This window comes from Callorhinus ursinus, unplaced genomic scaffold (genome assembly GCF_003265705.2).
Source record: "Callorhinus ursinus isolate GAN/ISIS: 27379988/994484 unplaced genomic scaffold, GSC_fseal_2.0 scaffold10, whole genome shotgun sequence".
NCBI lineage: Eukaryota > Metazoa > Chordata > Mammalia > Carnivora > Otariidae > Callorhinus > Callorhinus ursinus.
In genome coordinates, this window is record NW_027397072.1 from 41,232,801 (window position 1) to 41,251,014 (window position 18,214).

An 18,214-nucleotide genomic window follows, 5' to 3' on the forward strand; every position below is an offset into this window, starting at 1 on the left:
CTTTTTTTTTTTGTAATTTTTTATTCTTTCTCTTTTTGTGTTTATCTCACTGCAGACCAGCAAGAGTCTACAGATTACACTCTGAAGAGCACTGCTTAAAGAGAGAGCATTGGCTTGTGGTTCTTTTCAAAACTCCATCATTGACTTTAGACAAGTTAGTTAACATGCTTGGGGCTAAGTGTCCTATTTTGAAAAACGAAGAAATTGAATCAGGATATTTCTGAAGTCCCTCTTAGCCCCAACTATTATGCCTTTAATAGAACTTGAGTAGTTGGGTCAGCATTTTTAGGTCTCTATAGAATGACCACATGATCCATTCAGTTTCAACAACATCTACTGTATGTCATGTGTTGGGTTAGGTGCCACCTTTCAGTGAACAAAGTAGACAGAAATCACTGCCTTCATGGAATTTACATTTTAGTGGCAGGAGGGAGAGAAACATACCAACAAAATCAATGAGTAAATTATGTGGTATATCAGAAAGTATAAATGCTATGGAAAAAATAAACCAGAGATAGAAGTGTGTGACTGTGTGTGGAGTTGTGGTGTTCAGGATGGGGAAGGGGGGATTTTATGTCAGGTGGTGAGGGGAAGCCTGACCTGAGTCAAGATCTAAGGGAGATGAAGGAGGAGAGCAAGTGGATATGAAGGGAAGTGCATTCAAGGCAAAGGGGACAGCAAGGCCGTGAGGCAGGAATGTGCCTGTTGTGTGTGGAAGCCATAAGGCCAGTGTGACTGGAGTGAAATGAGCAATGGGAGAAGAGTAAATGAGGCCAGGCAGGTAAGGAGTTTGGATATGAGGATGCAGGTTGAATATTGACTTACGAGGCAGTATAAGGAGTTTGGCTTTTACTGTGAACAAAGTGGAAAACCACTGGAGAGTTATGATCAGAGGAATGATATGATCTTGCTTATGTTGTAACAGTATCACTCTGGCTGCTGTGTTGAGAATAGATGAAAGGGAGCCAGGGGCAATATTCTGTCAGAGTTGATGATGACTTAGAGCAAGGTGGTAGCAATAGAAGGGATTGAGACATTGTCAATTATATTTTGAAGGTAGGGCAATAGTGTATCTGATGTGAGATAAGAGAAAGAGAATCAAGGATGACTTCAGTGGTTTTGGTCTGAACACCTGTTAGAAGTGGAATTGCCACTCACTAAGATGGGGCAGAGTGTGGAGAGGAGTGATCAGGAATTTGGTTTTGGGCACATTAAGTTTGAGATGCCTACTAGTTCTCCAAATGGAGATGTGACGTAGGCAATTGACAGTGTGAGTTTAGAGCTCAAGGCAAAGGTCCAGGCTGGGTATGGGTGTGTGTGTGTGTGTGAATGGGATGGGTCGCCATGTGGATGATATTTATTGCTTTGAGAAGGGATGAGATCACCAAGGGCACAAATTAAGATAAAAAAGGAGAAGTCTAAGGAGAGGGAGAAAGAGAAGAAGAAAACCAGGGGAGGTGGAGCCCTTGAAGCTTAGTGGAAAATATTCTTTCAATTTATGGAGACATTTTTGGTTGTCACAACAGCTGATTGGGGTGGAGAGGAGGGTATGGTACTGGAATCTACTGAGTAGGGGCCAGGGATGCTGCCAAATACCACACAAAGCAGGGGACAGCCTCCCATAACAACGAATCCATGCGACCAAATGTCTGTAGTGCCAAGGTGGAGGAGGGAGGGAGAGTGAATGGATAGGGAACTACAGGATATTGGCTGGGCAGCATTAAAAGCTCACCTAAGATTAGTGATCGTTGATTTAAAGTGACACCAGTTGGGGGGCGCCTGGGTGGCTCAATCGGTTATGCCTCTTCCTTTGGCTCAGGTCATGATCCCGGGGTCCTGGGATCGAGCCCCACATCGGGCTCCCTGCTCAGCGGGGAGTCTGCTTCTCCCTCTGCCTCTCTCTCCAGCTTAGTCTCTCCCTCTCTCAAATAAATAAATAAAATCTTTAAAAAAATAAATAAAGAGATTCCAGTTATCAGGGTTCTGTTTTTTCTCAAGCTTCTGCTGGGCTGCCCATGTGCAGTCTTATTAGTAGGTAGGGGACTGGGTTTAACCAAGACTGTGGATTTGCCAGATGTGTAAGTTGAAGTGAGAGAGAGCCAGGGTTGCTGTGTGTTTATAATGACTGACCATGGGTTTAAACTGCATAAAAGAGGGATGCAAGGACATCAGGAGTTGACAGAGGAACAGTGAAAAGGGTTTTTTTGTTAAGTAAACACACGGGTGTTTCTGACTATCAGCCAAATTTGAAAATGGAATGAAAAAAGATCCTCCTTAAAAAAAAGACTCCTATTTTGGCTTTGCAGAGGATTATATTGTTTCAAGGTTCAAAGCTGGGTTTAGCGACTTGTTGGGAATGCTGGATATATGTGTCGATCACATTCTGCAAAATAGTTAACCTATTTGTTTTTCTTTTCCAAGTTGCTGAAGATAGCCTTCAGGCTTCCCAGCCTGTCTTTTCTCATGAGCTGTGTGTTTCTTCCCCATAGGGCACCTTTCATAGCCAGCAGGCTTTGGATTATGGCACCCAACTGGTTGGAGGAACCACTCCAGGGAAAGGAGGCCAGACACATCTGGGCTTACCAGTCTTTAATACTGTGAAGGAGGTAATGAACGGTACTGAGTTTGCTAAGCGAAGAAAAGCAGGAGAAGAGCAAGCATACTTTGGATAGAGATCCTAATTGTGTCCCTTTTGGGAGAGTCATTTGCTATTTTAAAATCCAGTAACGTAAAGAAGTTTGAATCACTACGTAAAAACCTCTGCGTTCACTTTAGTCACAGACTCAGGAAGCCTTCCCCACGCCTGTGTCCTTTGGTTTATCGGCATAGATCAGCTGTGAAGAGAAGTGCTGTGGCTTGGCTTCCGTTTGGCTCCTCCTGTCCTTACTCTTTCTTCCTCCAGGATGTTAGCAGTGCACAAGTTGGCATCCAGCCCCTAGCGCTGATTGAGGACGGGCTGTTTGTCAGGCACCGTGCCAGGTGCTTCACAGACATTGCTTCATTCAGGCCTCCCCACAACCCCCTGAGGTGCAGGTGCTCTCCTCATCCCCATTCTAAAGACAAGGGTACTACAAATGCAGAGAGGTTAAGCGTCCAGCCCAAAGTTCATAGCGGTGAAGTGGCAGACTTAGCACGCCTCCAGGGAAGTAGGATGGTGATCCTGCCCGAAAAAAACTGAGCTGTGAAGTCAGATGGACAACTCACAGAGCCCTAGTCTCTTCCCCATTGCTGATCTCTTAATACTTTTTAAAGTATTTTGAATGACACTTTAATTCTATGTTACAAAATTAATATGTGCTTAGTGTAAAAACTCAGATGATATAAATGTATGTAAAGTTAAATTTTGTAGTGCGTTGCACGTCTCAGATTTTACCTTTCTAGAGAGCTCATTTAAGCCCCATGTGTATTCCTTCATTTTCTTTCTACACTTGCATGAATATATAGAAAAATAATAGTATTATAAAAGAAACTATGGTACAAAATCTTGCCTATATAATAAAAAGAATCTAGGAAATAAAGTTAGTACTTGGGACTGATGTATTGATGATAAAAGATGTGTCCCTCCCCCTCTTCTTAAACATAGTTTTAAGGCATGTTTTAAAGTATCACATTTTTTTAAAAGTACAAACTTAGAGATTTAATCCCTTTTTTTAGAATACTAACGTCAAGTTGAGGTTAATTTGTACTCTTGATCCTAAAATGTAGGAGAAAACAAGTATTCAAATATGGAATTTTCATTTTACTTTAAACTTGAAAATAGCATGTACTATGTGTGTGTATGTATGTTTTAGGTGTACTGTATTTTAAAGAGTAAAAAAAAAGTTAAAATCATATGTTTTGTAAAACAATCATTTAAAGTCTTTTTGCTTTAAATTCTTGGTGTTTCCCTGCACCCCTTAAGTTCTCCTATGGCTGCCTTCATGACCTCAAAATACAGAGAAGAGCTGCTTTCATAATTCCTCTAGGTAGATATGACTTTTTCATGAGCCTTTTTGCTTTCTTTTAAAGAAAGTTTTTGTTGCTAAGCAACTCATTTATTATTCATCGTGATACAAATAGATACAACATTTGCAGTATTTTGTAAGTTCTCTGACAAATACTATATTTCTCACCTGTTTAGCACTTACAAAGAGCTTTCTGAATGAGTAGGATGGATACTTTTCATCCCATATCCCTTGTTAGCACACACCCCATTGTCATAGTTGGCTTCCGGCAGTATTTGTAGTCTTAAGAGGTAGAAAACTGCAGGATATATTTTTCAAAAAAATACCTACATGCCTATGATCTGACTCCTTTTGTTTCCAACCTAGGTTTTTTGTTTTTTTTTTGTTGTTTTTTTTTTGGTACCCCCTTCTCTGTTACCACCTTGAACAGAGTTTTTAAAAAAATTATTTTTAACCCCTGGCATCGTTTGTTGATGATCTGTCAGCATCCTTTGACTCTCTTCTTCTGTCAGTGTCAAGATGCCTTTTTTTATTAAGGATACCATAGAGAAAGCTCCTCGGTCTTGGGATGAGGGGAGTCATTCAGGGATGATTCTGAAAGTCACTGTCTTTTTTTATTTCTGCCCCTTCTAGTTGTACCTGTATGCTCCATAGCTTAGTATCTCTGTCCATTGTAAAATCCCATGACACAGCCTTCCAAAAGGTTTTGATTTATATCTTGATTAAGTTGTATTTTAACATTTATAAGGAGGCAGCCTGCTGTAACTGAGAAGAACAGACACTTTGGAATCAGAGATACTTAGATCTGAATCTTGGCTCTGTCACTCACTTCCTAGCTATGTGACCTTGTGTAAGTTATTTACTGTCTTTTGGCCACAGCATCTTGATTTGTAGATGGGGATACTAAGCATACAGGGTTGTGGTGAGGCCTTAACAAGACCTGTCTTGAGCCCTCTTGCAGGGCCTCTCAGAAAACAGGTACTGTCTCTCTTGGAGAGTCAGAGATCACTGACAGTCTCAGTCTTCAAGGAGCTTCCATTACACTGGAAGAGATGTGACCACACATAGAGGTGGGTAGAGGGAGACATTGTATTGATATATGAGGAGGGTATGTGGAGACCACGGAGAGAACCATGGTCAAACTGATGGTCTTTAAGTGTTTTGCATTTGTGGGGGGTGATGTAGACTCTTTGGCCCACCTTCTCATTCTATGGCCATTTATGCATTTGTATTTATTTTTAATTAACACGCATTTAGAGTAAAAATTGTGAGCATAAAAACCACATCATTTTTGATATCTCTTGATCATATTTATCAAGCATGATATGTTTTGAAGGGGTGTTTGAGAGCTGAGTTCTGAGGCTCAGCGGCTTACTCATCTCTTTTCTCCTGGGGAGGTATAGGGTCTTTGGTACTGAGTAGGTGATACAGTGTCTTGTGGGGCAACAAAAATAAACATGGCCACAGGAATGAGAGGACACAAACGCAAATCAGGGAGTGCTTTCAGCTTTCCTGACATGCCGTCACGTCACCTGAGGGAACCTTTCAATTCAGAGTGGCAGTCCACGGGGTGGGGGGCAGAAGGGAGGCCCTGCTTGGTTCTGCTCTTTTCTGACAGTGCAGTGAACTTGCTAATGGGAAGAATGAAGACATCCAGTGTCTCCTGGTGGTGCCCTTTCCTGATCCCAAGACATTATTAAAATCATGGTATTGAATGCATTTTACAGTGTTTAAAACGTAACCCATAATGAAGGGCTTCATGGTTAATGTTTCAGGCCAAAGAAGAGACAGGAGCGACAGCTTCTGTCATTTATGTTCCTCCTCCTTTCGCTGCTGCTGCCATCAATGAAGCTGTTGAGGCGGAAGTGCCCTTGGTCGTGTGCATTACTGAAGGTATCCCACAGCAGGACATGGTACGGGTCAAGCATAAACTGCTGTGCCAGGAAAAGACGAGGCTGATCGGGCCTAACTGCCCTGGAATCATCAATGTAAGTGTCACAAACAAAAATAGGCCTGGATTTAGGCTTTCACAAGCCTAAGTAGCTTTGAATCAGTCCAAGTGTGTTTGTGTGTATGACCTATTAGTTACTGGTTGTTGTGTGTTTTTTTCACTTTTCTGAAACTGTGATTTCCTTTCCTTCAGCCTGGAGAATGCAAAATTGGCATCATGCCTGGCCATATTCACAAGAAAGGAAGAATTGGTGAGTGTTTTTCTTACAGATAAAAAAAAAAAAAATTCTTTGCCCTAAGCTCAAAATTCACGAAGAGAATTTGTGACTGTGCAAATCTAATTCATTTTAATTAACTGTAGTGGAATTTACCAGGGAATTCTGTAGTGAATCAGTTCTGTATCCTGAGTTGGAGGAGATTAAGAATCCATAATAATTCTGCAGAGTCAATGAAACTATTTTTTGGACTTTTTAAAGCTTCTTTTCCTGCTCAGCATGCTGTGGATTCTTCCATGTGTTTGCATGTATCAGTAGTTCATCTCATTTTACTGTTACGTAATATTCTATTGTGTGATTCTATCACCATTTGTCCAAACATTTGGGTTGTTTCCAGATTTGAATCATTATGAATAAGGCTAAGGTGACATTTGTGTATAGGTCTTTCTGTGGACACATTTTCGTTTCCCTTGGGTAAAATACTTAGGAATAGAATCACTAAGTCATAGGTTTGAAGTATGTGCAACTTTTTCTGCCAAGTGGCTATTCATTTTACATTTCTACCATCTTCACAAACATTAGTATTCTCAGTCTTTAATTTTAGCCATTCTGCTAGAAGTGAAATGGTGTCTCATTGTTTTCATTTGAGTTTCCCTGATAACTAATGATGTAGAGCACTGTCTCATGTGCTTATTGGCTATCTATATATCTTTTGTGATTTACCGGTTCAGGTTTTTTGCACATTTTTTTATTGGGTTGTCTTTTTATTGTTGATTATGGCAAGGGGTTCTATAAATATTCCTTTGTATGTGCTATGTATGTGCTTTGGATATTTTTATTGTTAGTCTTTCTATAATCCTGTCTTCAAATGACTTTGCCCTCTAGGATATCACAAACTTTCTCAAAATGTCTTGTGAAAATTCTGCTACATGTTTAGTTGCTTGAGCAAATAACCAAATTAACATTGTGGGGGTGAAGAGGAACTCATTATCAGCTGGCATAGATGAAAGTCCTGACTGCCTACTTGGCCTTCTCTTTCACCAATCTGGCTGGCATGTTGGGGTGCCTCAGTGCAGCCTCCTAAATGTGGACGTCTAGGAGACCCTTTTGGCCTTTGCCCATGGGAGTGAGGGTGGAGGCACAGTTATTTTCTGTAGTGTTCAGTTGATATAGAGTGGTTCTTGTCTCAAAAGTTTTCTGTTTTGGGGTGCCTGGGTGGCTCAGTCAGTTCAGCGTCTGGGATGCTAGCTGCTTTCCATCCATATCTGGGATGCATGAGGCAAAAGAAAACCCAAGGAGCTCACCAGTGTATCATTCCTCGCCTCTCGAGGTCCCTAGCCACTTTGCCTTCCTCATCTCTTAGTGATTTCTTGTATTTGTTTTATATATAATGCCCAGGGCTTTTAGTTATACTTAACAGGAAGAATGAAGGAAAATACTTCTACTTTTCAGAAGCAAAAGTGTCCTTGTGATGGGTATTTTTAAGTGATAACTTCCTATACTATGTATACTTTAAGAATAACAGGAGTAATCTACCCTAAAAACACAACTTTCATTACCTTCAGTGTATGTAGTTTGCAATTACATAATTTACATATCATTTATATAATCAGATGAAAGCCCCTTAAAAGAATGATAACATCCTGGTGTTAGTATTCACTGGTTATTATACTGATCCATCACCAGACTAGAATAAATCAAATAGTTGTTTTTCCCCGTAATCTAGGATGTTGAGTGGACACCTAGACCATAATTGTACCACAAGAATCAAGTAGGAGTGGAAAGGAGACTAGACAATCGTACACAAGATCTACAGCTAAGAAATTGCCAACTATACTTTGTTTAAACAAAGCTAAATGTATGAGTACGTAGGTAGATAGGTATTACCTACCCAACCTTCTCAGTTATGAAAAGTCCCACAGAGGAAGGACTGTAGTAAGGAGACAGCATGCAGATGGAAAGAAAGCTCGGAGAATAAGGAAAAACTGATGAATGAGATAGATGGGGGATGGTGGTAGTGATTGTCATTTGTCATGAATTAGGGTCCAGCGATTGAATGGCCTTAAAACTCTTGAAATTAGGTTTGCTTAAGAGGAAGGTTGCACTTCATTGAAGGGTTTTCAGTTTTGAGCCATTTCAGTATTGAGCTCCTTCCGTGTGGGATCTGTGTTCAATACTGGGAACACAGGAGTGGGGGAAGCAGTCTTGTTTACCGAGTCCCTGGAGGTTACAGTATAGCAGGGAAGACACAGAATCTTAAACACCGTTGGTGGTCTCTTACTGAACTGGATGATAAGAGAACAGTATTTGTATTTGAGGAATCAGGAAAGACTTCAAAGGAAAGTGGCATTTGAGGAGGTGAGGGGCTCTGTTTCAGGCAGAACCAACGTGATGATTGGGAAATAAATTGGTTTCACTAGGATAGGGAAATAATGGGAAACAGGTCTGGAGAGGTAGGCTGGTACCGTGCTGGGCTGCGGAGTCAGTGCGGCGTTCTGTGTGGAACGAGCAGTCCTTACCAAGTGACAGCCCCCACTGTCTGGTGAAGTTAATCTAAGAGAGCAATCTAACAGTGTTTATAGGGTACTGTCTAGCATTGCTAGGATACAAACACGTCTTTCCATTTGACCGATGGGTGCAGAGAATCTGGTTACGTACATCTGAATTCATGGTGAAAAGTTAGGTATTTATGCACCGATCATACACTTGTTGATTTGGATGACAAATTGTGGAATGGATTTTTTTATGTATTTGTATCTGTAACATGATAGTCTCTGATATGAACACAATCTGATATTTTTAAATTCTCTTCCTTTAAGGTATTGTGTCCAGATCTGGCACCCTGACTTATGAAGCGGTTCACCAAACGACACAAGTTGGATTGGGGCAGTCTTTGTGCGTTGGTGAGGGATTTTTGATCGAATCATTTTATTATAATGCAGTATCTTCATTGAATGAGTACAGTAATAATTATTGTTTTGGTTATTTGCAAGAGGTTTTGATAACCATTTTGTTTTATTTTTTTAAAGATTTTATTTATTTATTTGACAGAGAGAGACACAGCGAGAGAGGGAACACAAGCAGGGGGAGTGGGAGAGGGAGAAGCAGGCTTCCTGCTGAGCAGGGCTCGATCCCAGGATCCTGGAACTATGACCGGAGCCGAAGGCAGACGCTTAATGACTGAGCCACCCAGGCATCCCGATAACCATTTTATTAAAAAACGATGTTATGATTTTAAATTTGATTAGCTTCAATGTGAAGTACCACCATATATTTCAAAGATTCATGGTCCAAGATTTGACTTGCATGTTGAGGAACAAGCATCGTGGGACACGTGACCCCTGAAGAACCTTGGTGCCTGAAAACATCACTTCCTTCACTTATTGTGAAGAAATGGTTCTTCACATTAGGGCTTTGGTTACTATAATTATCATTTTGTTATCATTATAAGCTATCATTCAGTGCCTCCCAGTTACTGAATTCTTTGCCATTTGTCATCTCATTCTTTCTTTATTTTTTTTAAAGATTTTATTTATTTATTTGAGAGAGAGAGAGAGAGAGAGAGAGAGAAACAGTATGAGAGGGGAGAGGGTCAGAGGGAGAAGCAGGCTCCCCGCTGAGCCGGGAGCCTGATGTGGGACTCGATCCCAGGACTCCGGGATCATGACCTGAGCCGAAGGCAGTCGCTTAACCAACTGAGCCACCCAGGCGCCCTGTCATCTCATTCTTAAGGCAACCCTCTGAGGCATCTCTGAGCTTTATTCATGAGAAAAAAATCTATGTTGAGGACGGTTGAGCTTCCCGGAACTTCTCTTTTTGCCACATTATATTGCCTATCACTTTTAAGAGTAAAAAGGTTTTACATTTTAAAATAATTTTAGTATTTGTTGCTAGAAGCAAGGTAGATTTCTCATTTAGAAAAATGAGAAAATTTCTTCAAGTTTTTAGAATAACTTTTAAAAGCCTTTCAAAAATAGCTTTTTGTAATAAATTATAAAATCAAGCCCTGGACTATTTTTATTAGGATTCAGAACCCTAAAATCAATATTGGAAACAGTAATTGAGCTTCTCTATGTACAAAGCACAGCCTTAGCAACAAAGTAACTTAGTGTGGTGGAGAATAAGAAAAAGTTTGAAACAGAATTGCAAAATTCATATTCCCCAGCTTCTGTCTTTAATTTGTAAATTGCTAATACTAATGCCCATTTCACAGAGAGGCTGGAAGAATTAGGAAATGGCAGGTCTAACGTGCTGGGGCGTAGTACTTGACACACAGTTGGCACTCAAATGCTGCTTCTCTTCCTCAACTTCGTTCTTCAGAGGTGCATTGAAAAGTAGGAAATCAATCCTGCCTTCAGTAAGTTTATAATGTAAAAATATGAGACTGATGTGCGGCCGGCTGCACTCAGAGGGCAGCTTTATAATGTTAAAAAAAAAAAAAAAAAAGTGGCAGCCAGTCTGTTGGGAGCATTTCCTTTACTATCCAAGTACTTGTCCTTAAATGTTCGTGTTTGTGGTCATCACTCACCCTGGATCTAAGGGAAGAGGGGTCAGTGCACCCTCAACTCTGTCCTTCATTGGGACTTGTGTCTTAAAAACTTGTGTGTGGTTTCTCTGCAGTGCTCCTCATCTAATAGTTACTTTGTGCAAAGACATTCGTGAAATGTTTAATCAGAGAAGAGACAATCTTGCTTGCTTGCCTGCTTGCAACATAAACGCACTTTTTCTTAAACGCCCATTTTAAAGAGTTGTTGGGGAATAATTTCATGGGATGAAAGAAACTTGATAAAAGAGCTAAAACAAAAAGAAGGTTGTCTTTGTGAATATCCGAAATCAACCACCATTTACCATTCATGTAATAATGGGAAACAAATAAATGTAGCACTTTGTGTTTTTTTTTAAATGTTAAATACAAGAGTGATGATACATTTTATTTTTTATTTTTTTTAAAGATTTTATTTATTTGAGAGAGAGAGAATGAGAGAGAGAGAGAGCACATGAGAGGGGGGCAGGGTCAGAGGGAGAGGCAGACTCCCTGCGGAGCAGGGAGCCCGATGTGGGACTTGATCCCGGGACTCCAGGATCATGACCTGAGCCGAAGGCAGTTGCCCAACCAACTGAGCCACCCAGGCGCCCGATGATACATTTTAAAACATTGGTGAGAGGGGGAGGCAAAATGAGAAATGAGTTGAAACAACACTTCTTGGCCTAATTTTTATGGTTCATCCTTAAATTTTCAGCTGGTGGTGATATTCTTTGACTTTTTCAGGCATTGGAGGTGATCCTTTTAATGGCACAGATTTTATTGACTGCCTTGAGATCTTTCTGAATGATCCAGCCACAGAAGGCATCATATTGATTGGTGAAATTGGTGGTAATGCAGAAGAAAATGCTGCAGAATTTTTGAAGCAACATAATTCAGTAAGTTTGGGTTTGGGTTTGGAAAACTTCCTGAGCTAGTCACTGCTGTGCTGCTGTTGAATCTTACTCTCCCGACATTGCCTCCGTTCCTTCTTCATCCTCTCTGTCTCCTTGGTTTTTCTCCTGTTTCTTCTCATTTTCTTTTCGCTTGGATTTACTTTCTGTGGCTTGTTCCTTAAGCGTGAATGATTCTTGGATATAAACATCATACTTCCTGTAGTTTCCAAGGCAGAAACCTCAGAAGCATCTTTTACTTCTCTCATCACCTGTTCCCACTCAGTTACCGAGATCGGTCCTCAGTAGTATGTGGAGATTCAGATCGTCGCCTGTAATTCGTCCCTCTGCTCTGGTTTGAGCTGCCGTCTTCTCTCCCCTGGACCACGTCAGTAGTTTCTTCTTGATAATCTCTACTCCCGTTCCTCAGCCACCACCCGCTCCTTCTCTCCCGGGCCATCCTGCTCACGGCCACCCAAATCACCTGCCCTTCTGAAACACAGACATGGGCGCCTCATACCCCCTGGTTTTAGACCACGTCAGTTTCCCATTACATGTAGGATAAAGTGTGGACTTAGCATCATATTCCAGTCCCTACACACCTCCCTAACCCTCTTCACATCCATGTCTGACTTGCCAGTTGTTTTCATTCTCAGTTGGACTTGCTTATTCCTTCTTCGAGGCACGCTTAATATCCAACTCTCGCTCTAGTCTGTATCAGGGACAGCAGGGACTGGTACCTTGGTGCCCAGCCCAGTCACCTCGCACATTAGACACCAGTCAGTGGTGGATAAGGAAAGAATAATGTAGATCGCCAGAAGTTTGGGGTAAAATGTTACTAGAGTCTGTTAAATTCAGAAAAGTTGTAAAGTTTGAAATGTAAGTAAAAATTGACTTCTCTTTAGGAAAGATTTAGGTTAATGTGACATTATGCTATGTTCAAGTGAATTTTAAAATGTATTTAGGCCCAACTCTGGATCCCTTGAATAGCTTAGAATTTAGTGGGGAAAGCTAAGCATATACATTTTATTTCATTTGGCACATGTTTTCCTATTCCTGGTTAGTTCTTATGGGATGAATTTTTATTAAGAACCTACTGTGTACAAGATTCTAGGTTGAACAGATGACAAAAAACACTTAGCACAGTACCTAGCACAGAGTGAACACTCAGTAATGTTATCTGCTGCCACCATTACTGTTTTTATTATCATTACAGTGACAATACTTGTAAAAGTGGTGTTGTTTAATCTTGGCCCTTTGAGTAAGGTGCCTTTGTCCTTTTATGAATAAGGCGACTGGCACAGAGAGGTTAATAACTTGCCAGTGGTATAGGTATACAGCAAATGAACTAAGGGTGGGATCCATCCCAGGTCAGCCTGACGTCTCCATTGCACCATGGAGGGAGCAGGAGTTGGGTTGCAGGGATTCAGGAAAAGGGCCACCAGCCCTGGGCCTCTGCTCGGACTATACTGACATCATCCTAACCGGTCTGTTTCTCATCATTTCTGTATCTTATTTTCAGACCGTACTGCTTCATAGTCTTTTTAATTGTATTTTTCTCTGCTTAAAAAATTTCAAGGGACTCTTCTTTGTTAATAGGACAGAATATAAACTTGTCTGACATTCTAGGTTCATCAAAATCTTATTTCCTTCTAGTGCAGTATTCTTTTTCTGAGTATGGAGACAGAGAGGGACAAGTAGAAATTAGTGCCACTTAAATATGACATGCTCCTAACTCTCCAGAGCCCACGAGTGAATGAATAAGTGACTTGTAGAGTTTTTTCTTTTTAATTCTGTGCCACAGTAGGTGCTGGGCATACAGAAACAAGTGAGAACATAGTTCCTGTGTTTAGGGAATTCATAGTTTAGGAGGGGAACACACAGGAAATAAGTTATAGCTGCTGTGCTTGGTGTAATAGTAGGAACTTGTCAGAGGCACAGCTTTGACGTCACTGAACACATGATCCACCACGAGGGCATTTGTGGAGACTGGGAGGAAGAGTTAGAAAGGCTTATGGGGGAAGAGGAGGCTTGAGCTAGGTTTCAAAGTTAAGTAGAAATTGGCCAGGTGTCCAAGGAGGGTGGAGAACATTCTCTGCAGAGGAACAGGCGGAGCAGCCTGGAATTACTGGAAGACAAGAGCAGGGAGGAATGGTGGGAGATGAGGCTGGGGTAAGCAGTGTCAGACCACGCAGAACCTGGCATGCTGGTCCCGTAGCACAGGTCTGGGCAGTGGAAGCAACTGTTCTAGATCATTCACTGGCACATACTGTTAGAAAAACAAAACAGAACGAAAATCTTTTTAAGAATGTCCTTGATGAAGCAGTAAAAAGTATTAATTTTATTAAATCCTGACCCATGAGTCAGTGTTTTGTGATGAAGTGGGAAGTAAAGCATCTTCCCAATTGAGTAGTGAACTGAACTAGCTGCTTTTTTTTTTAATGGAACACTAATTTTACTCTCAAGAACAATTGGCAGACAAACTGGTTATTCAGACTGGGGTATTTGGTGGACCTTTTCTCAGAGATGAACAGAGTGAACCTGCCATAGCAAGGAAAACAACTTACAGTATTTGTTGACAGTGATAAAATTTGAGCTTTCAAGTGAATATTCATATTTTGGGAAAGTTGTTTCTGCCACTGAACTTGATCACTTCCTCCTACTGACGACTTTGATTGAACCTGATAGTGATGACTATGATTTGTTGATACTGAATAATGAAATGTATCAGCATTTAGAAGATGTACATAACTCAGTAAGCCTATATTTTTCATCTGACCAATGAATGTTACAAAATTATTATAGGTAAAAGATCCATTTAATGGATTTTAAAAGTAACAAAGGACAGAAAGTTCATTGCCATGGTTTCAGATTCCAACATTGCAACTAACCTTTAAGAAATTACCACTTGAAGAGGTTGGTGTAGTATCAAAGAAGAATATCCACAATTATCTGACAGGTTATTAAAATTCTTCCCCTTTTCCAAACATGTATGTGTGTGAGCCGAGATTTTCTCTTGGTTCAGCCAAAATAACATATTGTAATAGATTGAATGCAAAAGCAGATACCAGAATCCATTTGCCTTTTGTTACATTAAGAGTTACAAAAATGTAAAATAACACCACACTTCTTACTAGAATGTTTTTTAAAATAGTTTTTAAGTTTTTATTTTTAAAGGAATATATAATTTCTTAGTTTTCATTTTTAATACAGGAAATATCAGGTATGATCTACATAAACAATAGTTCTTTGGGTTCTCAGTCATTTTTGTGAGTGTAAGGAGTTCTAAGACCAAATGATTTGAGACTTGCTGGCTAAGGGGAAGGTGATGGTGCCTGAGTGAAGGCACTCAGGTTCCATTTGTGTTCAAGTTCTGCTTTGTACAGGCCTCTCTGGATACCTTGCTGCCTCTGGACTCCTATGATGAACATGGTATTTTCATTCACTGTGAAATTTAGCCATGTATTCAAAAAACTTTTTGGTATTTCTTAACTAATTGATAATATATTATTTCTTTGACTGTTATTTTAAGTCTAGAGCACAGGAATCCTTATATTTCCTATGTGGATTTTTATTTTTAACGTCACAATCTAGTACAGTGCTCTTTATCTACATAGAGGTTGTGTATTAGAATGGATTTTTTTATTAAGTAAAACTAGTCCTGATCTTCGTTAGACTTCATAGAACTTCAGAGAAAGGACCCGTGGCCATCATTCTGGTTTAGCTATTTCATTTCATAGATGAGGAATCAGAGGTTTACAGAGCTGATGTGCCTTGACAAGGTCAACTTTAGTCAACAGAAAATTGAATCTGGCGACTTCCAGTCCTACATCTTTTCCAATATACCTTCCCACCTCATCTTTTACTTCTAGCAAATTTATTATAGGTAAACTATAATGAATTAAGACATAAAATCAGGTTGAAATAAAACAACCTGATCTGGTGTCTTAATTCATTATTATCACAAATTACATAACGTATGTTTTCCAGTGTGCTTTTGTCAAACGGGAGAATCACATATATATTTGTAAAATAACTTGTGGCCAGTGAAATTGACGTTTAATATCCAAATAGACAAAAACTTTGCTCAGGATTGTTTCCCCGAGTTCGTATGAAGTTGAGTCATCTCAAAGGTGAATGCAGTCAGTGGTTTCAATTAGAGCTTCACGTGTGTGTTGATTTTCTCAGTGGGGATAAGTGGTGGGCCCTGCCCAGGCCATTTGCCATTTCCCTTCGGAGTTGTGAATTTGAAGTCCAGTTTTGGGCAACTTCTTCATTAGAATGTTTAAAATACCACTTTCCAGGGTCCCAAGGCCAAGCCTGTGGTGTCCTTCATCGCTGGTTTAACTGCTCCTCCTGGCAGGAGAATGGGTCACGCAGGGGCGATTATTGCTGGAGGAAAAGGTGGAGCCAAAGAGAAGATCTCAGCCCTGCAGAGTGCGGGGGTTGTGGTCAGCATGTCTCCTGCGCAACTGGGAACCACCATCTACAAGGTGAGCTGTAACAGTGGCCCCAGGGCTCTGCAGTCACAGTCCTTGTAGCGCGGGGCCAAACTGGGTTTCCAGAAACCCTTTCTTCTGGGTCTTACTGTTTGTTTCTTCCTGCTGTGCGGCTTAGCAGTCTCTAGCAGCTCCTTTCATGTCCCCCGGGGTCCTCATTAGGCATGACCAGGAATAACGTTCTTGATTTAAAAAACTTCTTTCAACTTTGGAATTTGCTCTTTTGTGGGGGGCAAAATCTGATCTACAAGAAACTGTTTCAGTGGCCATAAGTGCCGTGAATTCCATCTGGGCGTAGTGCAGGGCATCGCCTTGCATTTCTTTTTTTTCACTGAGGGCCTCTGAGATAAAGCTACCCTGATCCCCATAGGTTTCTGTTTCTAGGGAGAGGGGCTGAGTGACAAGTGAAAACTGGATGACGAGGGAGTTGATGGGGAACGGGGAAGGGGGCTCAAAAGAAGAAGGCAGGGGTTGCCAGCCTGTAGCTGCTGGCCCTGGCTGTGTTGGGGTGCCATTGTTTGCAGGTTGGAGGAGCGACTTCTTAACCATCTGCTTTGCTTTTCCTTTTTAAGAGAACATCATGGTTCAAAATGTTCGAAATGGCTCGGTATCTTCGATAATCTCTTTGCAATGAGTTTTAGCCTGTTTCTTTAAGTGATCATTTAAGGCTCTCTTTCTTTTTATTTTTATGATGGTTATAGCTTTGACAAAAAAGCAAAGCAAAAACCAGACATAAGCATGTTGAGAACAGGCACAAATTTGTATCCCCAGGAGGGAGCCATGTTTTGGCTCAATCTTTTTTGCCTTTGCCTTGCTCCTTGTTTTATTGAATCTTTGCATGATCCTGTCTTTTGAAATAAGACACTATGTGCCACGGTTCTGGGTGGTTAGTGAGAGTGTGTCGGGGTTGGGGGCAGGAAAGAGGGGGTAGCAAATGCTTACGCTCACTTTGGAGACATGCATTACCATTTTGCTCCAGTAAGTGGCAGCAGGCAACTACACTTCAGTTTGTAGTCTAATTACAATCTGGAGAGATGTGATTTTCAGTAGTGTTTCCTTTTCAGATATTTCTGAGGTGCTTGACATTCTGTTCAAATCTTAACTGAATCTGCGTTTAGTCTCTTTCTTGGAGAAACTGAGCAGAGCTGTTTCCATTGCCTTCTTAAAAAGGCCAGTGTGGTTCACTTGTGGCCTTGAAGGGTTTGCATAAGTAGTCAAGTTTGTCAGCTCTTAATAATAATACTGCCGTAGAAAAATAAGTACAGTTCAAAGCCTGTCGGCCTCTGTGTTTGGGAAACATAAAGTTGAAGCTCTGCCTCTAGTTTCGTGAAATTCAAGCTGACACAGCCTAATTTGAAACCTGTTCTGTCGTGTTCAAGCACCCTCATCCTGGTCCCTCTGCCCCCCAGTCCCCCAAAATCTCCTCCAGCCCCTCCCAGGGCTCACTGCCCTGAAGACCCAGCGCTCCTTTACCTCCCCAAAGTGATCCCCTCCCCTCTGCCTGCCTTTGCCTGGGCGCTCGGCCTGCTGCATGGCTGGTACCTTCTCAGCCTCCAGGTCCCAGCTCATAGCCCCTCCCCAGGAACGCCTCCCCAAAGTGAGGCGTGAAATCATGTCTGTAATTTTTGGTTGTTCAAAGGATCCTAAAGATAAGAGGTTTCAGAATCACTTTGACCGGGAATGTAATTTGAATCTTAAATCTTTTTTATCCCCTCTCTCTTCCCTGTTTCTGAAGGAGTTCGAAAAGAGGAAGATGCTATGAAAGAGAAAACAAGAAGTTCCCTAAACCCGTGGCATGATTACGGAAATGTGCGGCAGCAGCGATTTGCTTCTGTTGTCCCTCACTGTCAGCCTATGTACCTGTCGCTGCTTTGTCAGTAGCACGAAGCCAAAACAAGGTTCAGAATGTCGAATATCGGGATGTCTCCACCTCATTGTATAACACACAGCCAGTAAACCTACCATTTGATTTGAATATGCTTTTGGAGCTTTTTATTGTTCCGACAAGGGCGGGGCAGAGGGAGAGTGGGAGAAATGGAGGTGTTGGGGGGGGGTGTGTTGTGCGGGTTTTAATGGGCTCTGCAGAGAACATTGTAACAGACTTTGGAGAGAATGAGGCTGTAAAAATGTCAGTATGGCCGTGGTCTAATTACCTCAGACGTAGAGTGACTTCACTTCTCCTTTGAATCAG

At 41.2% G+C, this 18,214-nt stretch overlaps 1 protein-coding gene across 3 annotated transcripts in view; it reads left to right on the top strand.

The window, feature by feature from the left end:
- Positions 1-17,998, top strand: part of SUCLG1 (succinate-CoA ligase GDP/ADP-forming subunit alpha) — a 31,605-nt gene extending 13,607 nt beyond the window's left edge. For 2 of the 3 annotated variants that reach the window (XM_073897469.1, XM_025868305.2), the window contains exons 3-9: positions 2,490-2,606; positions 5,720-5,932; positions 6,088-6,145; positions 8,929-9,012; positions 11,379-11,530; positions 15,829-16,017; positions 17,759-17,998. In XM_073897469.1, the coding sequence (XP_073753570.1) occupies positions 2,490-2,606; positions 5,720-5,932; positions 6,088-6,145; positions 8,929-9,012; positions 11,379-11,530; positions 15,829-16,017; positions 17,759-17,785 (840 nt within the window). In that variant the 3' untranslated portion in view covers positions 17,786-17,998. The remainder of the gene's footprint in view (positions 1-2,489; positions 2,607-5,719; positions 5,933-6,087; positions 6,146-8,928; positions 9,013-11,378; positions 11,531-15,828; positions 16,018-17,758) is intronic. The other variant, XM_073897470.1, reaches the window with a different exon arrangement.
- Positions 17,999-18,214: the final 216 nt, after the last annotated feature.